This window comes from Arachis ipaensis, chromosome B5, assembly GCF_059453495.1.
Source record: "Arachis ipaensis isolate K30076 ecotype BB chromosome B5, ASM5945349v1, whole genome shotgun sequence".
Taxonomy (NCBI): Eukaryota; Viridiplantae; Streptophyta; class Magnoliopsida; order Fabales; family Fabaceae; genus Arachis; species Arachis ipaensis.
In genome coordinates, this window is record NC_142440.1 from 33,932,349 (window position 1) to 33,941,153 (window position 8,805).

The 8,805-nt window shown below is 35.0% G+C and overlaps 1 protein-coding gene across 1 annotated transcript; it reads left to right on the forward strand.

The window, feature by feature from the left end:
- Positions 1–3,639: 3,639 nt before the first annotated feature.
- Positions 3,640–4,413, forward strand: LOC107640424 (uncharacterized). The gene is made up of 4 exons (XM_021123518.2): positions 3,640–3,828; positions 4,043–4,125; positions 4,224–4,316; positions 4,392–4,413. Exons 1-4 carry the CDS (start codon positions 3,640–3,642, stop codon positions 4,411–4,413), a joined length of 387 nt encoding a protein of 128 aa, XP_020979177.1.
- The last annotated feature ends 4,392 nt before the right edge of the window (positions 4,414–8,805 follow it).

The following is an 8,805-nucleotide window of genomic DNA, read 5'->3' on the forward strand; positions in this document are numbered from 1 at the left end:
ATAAGATTAAATATATATGTAATATAAATAACATTAGTAATTTAAGAATATAAAGTTATTTGATGGAATTTTAGTAACTCTAAGTTTATCGAAAAATACTAATAATTAATTTTATTGGTAAAAGTCAGACCTGATAATAATATTAATATTATTATTTAGACTCCATTATAATTAGAGCAAGTAAAAAAGATAAATAAGATAATAATAAAATTATATTACCATCTATTTTACTTTGGGGTTCGAAATCGACTTGTCAAAATAAAATTAATCGCTTTAAAATATTGTTTTTAAAAAAGCTCGCGTTAGTGCAAAAATTAGAGTTGTTACATCCTACCCTCTAAAAAAAATATTTTTCCCTCAAAATTTCCTTTACCTATAAACAGGTGCGAGTAATCGGTCCTTATCTTATCTTCTAGTTCTCAAGTGTGTTCTGTTTCCTCATTTCGTCCCAATTCACGTATAACAGTTAAAGAAATAAAAAAAATGCAATGCACCAGAATTGTAAAGTGTAGTTAGGAAGCGAATCTTGACACAATACTGACCTTGGGGCAAGGAGTTCGAGTACGAGCATCTTCAGAAATAATTGTAAATACTCTTTATGGTTGTTGCAGTCTAGCTGGCTCTTGAATAAACTTCTTCGGGCAATTTCTCACTATATGCCCCAGTTCACCGCAGTTGTAGTAGATATTTGATCCAAACCAACAAGGTCGATTATTATTAGTCTGAGTTATCTTACGAAATATTAGGACTCAATTGAACAAAGTGACTATTTGTAATTTTTCTTTTGCTTGTTGAATTTGATGAAGTAGTAATGAATTTGGAAGAGATTAATCTCAAATTACTATATATCTAACATTAGATTTATTTAAATTTTGCGTGCATAAGTTTATTTTTTATTTTATTTTTTATCTTATTTTATTTTTTATCTCAGTATTTTTTTTTCATTTTGAAATTTACCAGTGATCAAATTTTAGACCTCTTAGATATAGAATTTCGATATCATGTCATAAAATTATTCTTTCCAAAATTTTAAACTTGTAGAAAAAGACAACAGAATAATTATATCGTTAACATTATATTTTTTAATTTTGATAAACGTTTTGATTGAATCAATATAAACAACGGTATGTCTGCCTCCTTCATCTCACTGAATAAACAAAAATAAAATAATAATAATAATATATGAAGTAGAGAAAATTAAAATATTAAAGGAGCACAGAGTTTGGCAAATAATGTATGTAAATTTTATATTTTTTTAAGGTAAGATAGTGATTTGCAGTTTATTTTAGAGTAAATTTTTTATCCTTTTGAGTGTATATCATAGGAATTTTATAGTAAAATGATTGAGTTATGCATGTAGCTTTATTAAGACAAGTGTATCCTGTAGCTAGGAAACAAGAGATTGAGTTCTACAATTCCATTCTTTTTTCTTTCTTTCGAGTTTGGTTCAAGTTATATTTCAAACTAATTCCACCTATATTAATAATTAATAACTTTAAATAAAATAATATTTAAATTGGTACCTAATAATATTTATATGTATAAATTAGTCTTGAATAAAATCTTTTTTGACAAATTACTCTCTTTTTAAAATGTTAGATAAATTAATTTTGAATAAAATAAAAAACTAAAATAGTCTCAAATACTTTTTAAAAATTAATATATACTTAACAAAATAATATGGGACGGTAAGTTTATGTTTTTTGTAATTTTTAGTTTTAATAACCTATAATATTTTTAAAAACATTACCAAAAATAATATTCAACATAGATGTACGAAAACGTATTTTCATTCAACTATTTTTATATTTTATATAAAAATATTATTTATATACTTAAATCAGTTAATAAAATTAACATAAATATTTGTTTATAAATATATACATAACAAACTAATATATTCGTTAAGTATATATTTTTTATTGTAATTTTTCTTTCGATACCTACTAATACTTTTAAAAAAATTACAAAAAACCAAAAAACACAAACTTAAATTTTAAATTAGATAAGCCACCGCCCCTTACATCCTTATTTTTCCCCTAATACCAATAATCCTTATTGTAGCTTGCTTCGTCCAGGTTCATATCCTTCATGTCCATCTCTGTGATTTGCCAGCGTCCGTCACTGCCCGATCCCCCGGTGGTTCCTCTCTCACCCTCACTCCAGTCATCCCGCTGTAGGTAAGCACGATTAATCCTAGTTTCTCCCTTCAATATTCACAGTATCCAACTTAGGCAATGCTATTAACGACAATATGTTTAGTTTGCGTTTAGTATCTAAGGGTCCTAAAAATTCATTAGACTGAATGGAACCCCTTAGCAATCTTATCAAATTTTTGATTAAATTGATTGTCCATATAAATTCATGTTTAATTATCCAAATTTAAAGTAGGCCTACAAATGTTCCAAGCTCCAACATCAATTTTCAACTCATTGATTGCAACTTTTATGAAACTCTGTTCTATTATAACTAAGTATGATATTTTTTCAATTTGTTAAATATGCTACTCATAAGTCCCAAGCTTAAAATTAACGTCCAATAGTGCAAAATATTATTATGGTTCTAGACATTATAGAGAAATTGTGAGTACGTCAATATTTTTTTTATGCCTAACATATTTAATTTCCTTGTTAATATACTCTCTTAACTTAACTGATGTACTCATGTACTCTCGTATTTTTCAAATGCAGTTGAAAAAGATGATAATTTATATTATGATAATTATTATTACTGCACTATTTCTGGCTTACTAATTTTTTTATCTAAGCTATATTCGAGTTAATAAAAATGATACATGAATAATTATATTTAATATAAATAATTGAATAATTATATTTAACATGAAATAATTATATTTAACATGAATAATTACATTTAACATAAATTAATAATTTGATTCTAGGCATTATAGAGAAATTGTGCCTACATCAATATTTTTTTTGTCCCACATATTTGATTTCTTTGTTAACATGGTATCTTAACTCATGTACCCATGTACTCATGTACTCATGTAACTGGGATATGCCGGTATCTTTGTATCTTTTTTGCATGTTAATTTATATTATTATGTACATATTAATTATTATTACTTCGTTTTAATCCGAATGCAGTTGGAAAAGATGCCTCGGGTAGGTCGTTTCACAAAGAAAGCCCGTGAAGACACAGCATGTCAGCAGCCTCAAGTGGGAGGTCATGCGGCTTCAACTTCGCAGAGAGCGGACTGCCCAATTCTGCCGCCCAATGGCAGCAATACCCCCACATCCTCGTCTTTACGCCCCTTTCGTCCGTCCCGAACCGAACCACTGCCTGCTCCACAGGCTTCCATGAATGATGTTCAAAATTCGGAGCCGGACGCCGAAGAGGTAGACCCACAGGCAGATGAGGTAGATTCTTTTGACCAACATGTGGATAACTTTTTTGCTGCACAAGATGCTCAGAAGCACAAGGGACACAAGACCACAGAATTTTGAAATGTTAAAATAATTGGTATAAGAGAACTTATTTAATTCTACTTTTCATTGCCCTATTTTTCTATGATGTATTCGCAACTTGACTCCAATGGTAGCTAACTAAGAATTAATATGTTTTACAGAATCTGATGGCACAATCAAACAGGTCAAACTGAGTGTGAAGGAAGCTATGAAGCCACCTAACGGAAGAAAGGCCGTACTCAGGTTTAACAGTGCACTGCAACCAGTTGGGGATGAAGCAGGTCTACTGAGTGGCGTTATGGGACTGCTAGGATCTGACTACACCAAATTCCCAATCTGCGAGAGGGACTGGAGAAAGGTTCGCACCAGGGACAAGGTCTATAATGAAATAGTAAAGGTAAAATGTTATTTTTATTTCTTCGTACCATTCCAAACTCATACTTTGAACACTACTCACAGCTTAATTTTAATGTTGCAGGAAATGTTCCATTTTGAAGAAGATAGTAGAGGAATTATAAAGCGTAGAATATTCAAAATGCTAGGAAGGGCTTGGAAGGAAACGAGGAACAGATTATACCATCACTGCTATGACCCCGAACTTTCACTTGCAGCAAATATTGAAAACCGCCCAGATGGAATTACTGCAGACCATTGGAGAAAGTTTCTCGATTATCGCAATAGCGAAGAGACACAGGTAATATAGTTTTGTTTCATAACAGACAAAGTTTATTTATGCTTCATTTAGTTCGTCAGAACTAGTGTCTAGTAACTCTTAATTTGATGGCATGACAGGAGAAGTGTAAGAAAAATACCGAGAATCGATCAAAGCAACTTTACACCCACACCGGCGGATCGAAAAGCTTGGCAAGGCTCGGAGAAGAAGAGGTAATCTAATTTTGGGAATGTTTTTGAACTATCTGTTCCTCTACCTTATTCACTTTGTCATTATTATTGGTACAGTCGGAACGACAAGGGAGGATAGTTAGTAGAGGAGAGTTGTATCTCTTAACGCACAAAAGAACTAATGGCTCTTATATCCATGATGCAGCTCGCGCTATTGGAGTAAGTAATGCGTTCAATCCTATGTTTTAGTTTTTAAAATTTTATTGGAAGTCTGTGCGGTTAGCGACTAGCTAATAAATGCTCTTAATTGCTTATCTATGTGTGTAGGAAAGAATTGAGGCTATTGAGCAATGCGATGAATCTTCTAGACTGTCATCCCAGAATGATTCGCTTGCTCAAGCTCTCGGAAAAGAGCGCCTGGGTAGGGTGCGTGGCATGCGGTTGGAGCCGACTTCTAGTCAAGTCTTTGGTATGAATTCCCATCAGCCGATGGTTTTGAAAGGGAGGAGATCCAAAGGGTGCTGCTTGAACTACAAGCAGAGTTGGCAGCAGAGAAATTGAAAAGGAAGGCAGTGGAAGATGAAGTAGCAGCCGAGAAGACCAAAAGAGATGAAGTAGCAGCTGAGAAGACCAAAAGACAAGCAGTGGAGGATGAAGTAGCAGCTGGGAAGGTCAGGATGCAGGCAATGGAGAGTGCTTTGTTATGTCTACTTCAAGGGCAAGGTAGGAAGCTGCCATCAGACGTTGCCACATGGATGAGTGCGTTGGAGGGACAGAATAGAAAGTAGGTCTTAGGATTGTGGAACCTTTTCTTCTTTCAGATATACACTTTTATTTTGTTGATTATGCAACTCTTAGTAAGGAGTACACTTTGTTAATATTCGGATAATTATATTAATTAAATTAATGGTTTTGCTATTGTCGTTTACCCTACAATTTATTTTTCGGGATTTTAAATAATTTAACTTACTAATATTAAGAACGATTAAAAAAAAACGAAAAAAAATGTACATTGAAATAAAAAACAGCGTGGATTGCCAGTGTACAAAACAGTATTTTTGCAGCCATTAAACCGGAAAATAGTGGCGGTTGCGAACTAGCCGTTAGAAATTTGAAAATTCAGATAAGGAGATAGCGGCGGTTTAAAACCGCCGCCAGTTACATTTCAAAAAATATTGGCCGTTAAACCGCGACGTTTTCAAACCGCCGGTAAATGCATTAGTCTTTAAACCGTGGCCATTAAACAGTGGCGGTTTTAAACCGCCGAACATTTCGTGTTGATCACAGATTTCCAGATCGCGGCGGTTTTAAACCGCCGCTATACATTGCGACGCTAATCTTGGGTTTTGCGGCGGTTGTGCCAGCGGTTCTTGAGAACTGCCGCAAAATCATATAACCACCCCCTAATAGGCGACGCTTAACAAACCGCTGGAATCCCATTTCGCGGCGGTTTGAAACCGCTGCAAATCACTCCAAACCAACAAGGTCGGTTACCATGGTCCTTCCCACACTGACTACACACCGTATCCGTTTGGATCTGTAGAGGTCGCTTGCCAGTATTCTGCCTTGGTTTATTTCTATTTTCAACAGTAGAGCGTGCAATATTATTTCTAACTTGTTGATCCCTACGCAAGGGTACTCCAGGTGCCTTAAAATTCACCATCTGCCAAGCCGCATACCGACTAGAATTGTTAGAACTTCTCGGAGGTAAATCCTGATGATTCATTCTCTTTGCTGCCATCTTTTTCTCACATCCTCCATCAGTTGACTCTTATTGGTGAGCTCCGCAAAATTTCGTATTTTCAGTAGTACTAATGAGTGCATCAGCTCATCACGAAGTCCTCATTCAAACTTCAAACACTTCCATTCTTTGAAATTATCTGGATTTTCCTGACAGATCTTAGAGAATCGACACAAATCTTCAAATTTTTGAGTATATTCTACCACTGACATATTTCCCTGTTTCAACTGCATCAATTTCATTTCTTTATCAATACGAATAGATCTAGGAAAATATTTTTGTAAAATTCTTCCTTAAAAGCATCCCTGACAATCTCTCCCACCTCCTGTCTCAACAAGCGTTGCACTCCATGCCACCAATGTTCAGCTTCTCCCTCCAGCATATAGTTTGCAAATTTCACGTATTGTGTCCTTCTGGTATATGTTGCGCTCGCAATGACTTCTCGATACCACGGAACCGATTGTCAGCTTCAGTTGCAACAAGCGTCCCCTTAAACTTAGGCAAATTCACTTTCAGAAAAGTTGCCAGTGTCATAGGGTTATCGCTGTTTCCAGCGCCTTCATTATCATCGCGGCCTCCGTTGTGCTCATCATTACGTCCTCTCTCCTAACCAGTCAGTTGCTCGCGTTGTAGCAGTTGTCGTTTCATGCACAGCCTCAGCCATTGTGTTCATCGCAGCTATAAAAGTATCCGCACCCCTCGTCGGTTCCTCTACAGGGTTGGCACCATGCCTACCACGTCCTCGTCCCCGTGCAGCCATCAAGATCCTTTTCACACCCAACATGCAATATTAAGGTGATCAGTCTTAACATTTCAGGCAAATTTTGAATAGTCTCTAAAATGAAAACACAGCAACAGTCATGCAATCCATATCAGAAGGATATCTTGTATGCATGAAACACAACTCAGAGAATGCAATGATGCATGATTCAGTTCATTTTCCCAGGCTTTAAAGGAACGAATTGCTCTGATACCAAATTGTAACGATCCAATTCCCAGTATGTCATGATCATACTGGAAACCGAGTGTCACCAACTTGCTTACCCAAAACTTTAACTATTTACTATTAAGCCTGTAATCGAATTAGCGCACTATCAAATTTTCGGGAAAACTTTTACTTTATAAAAAGATTTGTGTGGACAGTTAATTAAACATACACAAGCCATAGTAAGGAATCAAATACAGCATACACAAGGCCAACATTATATATAAACTTAACATATATCATAGATCATATATACATATAAAGGTACTACCATATATATCATGAGTTAGCGTACAATCCTTCATATCTTGCTACTATATACATAATTAACGCTCCAGGCCCTGGTCCATATAGGAAGCTCCTAAGCTAGCGCCTGAAACTAGGCTAGCCAGTATTTACAGCTCGCAATCTCTCGGTAGATCTATCCAAAAGTGAGAGACTAAACCAAAATTTCTACGCTACACTGTAGGCACCACCCAAAACACGCTACCAACTCTTATTGTCTCTGATAGATCATTGCAGCCAAAAGACGAGATCTCTATCACCTTCATATCCTTCGCTGGGTTTTCGTATTTATAGAGGTAATCTTAACTAGAGTTCCTGTTTCCATCTATAGGGGAAAGAGAAGGGGTAAGAATTGGGGAGTTCTTAGTAGGGTCAAGGTGGTTAGTTAAGTCCGTTTTAATACTATACCAAGTCAGTAGCAACCACCGAATCACGCATCAAACACAATAACTAAAGAATATAAAGAGAAAACAAACACAACACATACACAATCACAGAAAACAGAATTTATAGAAGATATGCTCAAACAATCATGATGCATGTCTATCCCTAGTGCAGGTAATGAGCTCATCTATCAATTTTGACCTGCTCCCGACGCAACTCAGCAACCTTTGTCTGAGTTTGGTTTCTAGTACCACAACCTCTGTAAGCAACCTCTGTCTTACAGGTGCGACCATCCCCTGGATTGGCCGATGCATCTCTAGAAGCAAATCTCAGTGGACCCACCACCATATCTCTGCTCATTTTCAGTAGGTACATAATCATCTCAGCTCGTTCTCAAGGCCAAACAATACTTCTACTTATTCCCCTTTTTCGTTTCATTCTTTCTTTCGTTTCTTTTATTCCTACTCTCTACTCTCCTGTGGTAGAGGTTCTTTAGATTCTTTTAATCTTTGCTCTCTGCTCTTCTGTGGTAGAGGTGTCTTTAATATTTTTCTTTCGTTTTCTTTTCATTCTTCTTCTTCTTTTCTTTCTTATTATTCCATAATAAAATTATTTTCGTATTATTCCCTCGCCTCTCCCTAAGTGTCTTATAGAAAAGAATTATAAAGTTCTTTAATTAAGTCTGCGTTCTCTAAAGCTTTTAGGATTACTTTGCTTGCTTGCTTACTCATTAATATTACACATTATAATATTCTTATAAAATAATATATTTGATAAATATTAATTATAATAATGATTTATTTTAATATAAATGAGTAATTTTAAAGAAGTATTTAAAAGGGTTAAGTATTCTTTTTGTCCTTAACGTCTTGGGTCAAAATCAAAAATCGTCCCCGACCTTTTTTTGTTATTAAAATCATCCCCAACGTTATAAAACGTTATAAATAATCATTTTTACAAAAAATAATAATACTTTGACAATTTTACCCTTAAAATAAAAATAAAAATAATATTAAAAAAAACCCCATCCCACCCCACTCCCAGCCTCTTCGATCTCTCTCCCCCCTGCACTCCCAAAATTTTACCTTCCTCCTACTTTCAGATCTAACCAAACTCTCAGGCCCCTGACTCTCCTT

What these genes read in the sequence shown, in the direction of transcription:
- LOC107640424 (XM_021123518.2), top strand. Translation starts at nt 3,640, where the DNA reads ATGAAGCCACCTAACGGAAGAAAGGCCGTACTCAGGTTTAACAGTGCA. An exon ending in TCTATAATGAAATAGTAAAG is followed by an intron (nt 3,829 to 4,042) that starts GTAAAATGTTAT and finishes TTTCACTTGCAG; the next exon opens with CAAATATTGAAAACCGCCCA. An exon ending in CAAGGCTCGGAGAAGAAGAG is followed by an intron (nt 4,317 to 4,391) that starts GTAATCTAATTT and finishes TTATTGGTACAG; the next exon opens with TCGGAACGACAAGGGAGGAT.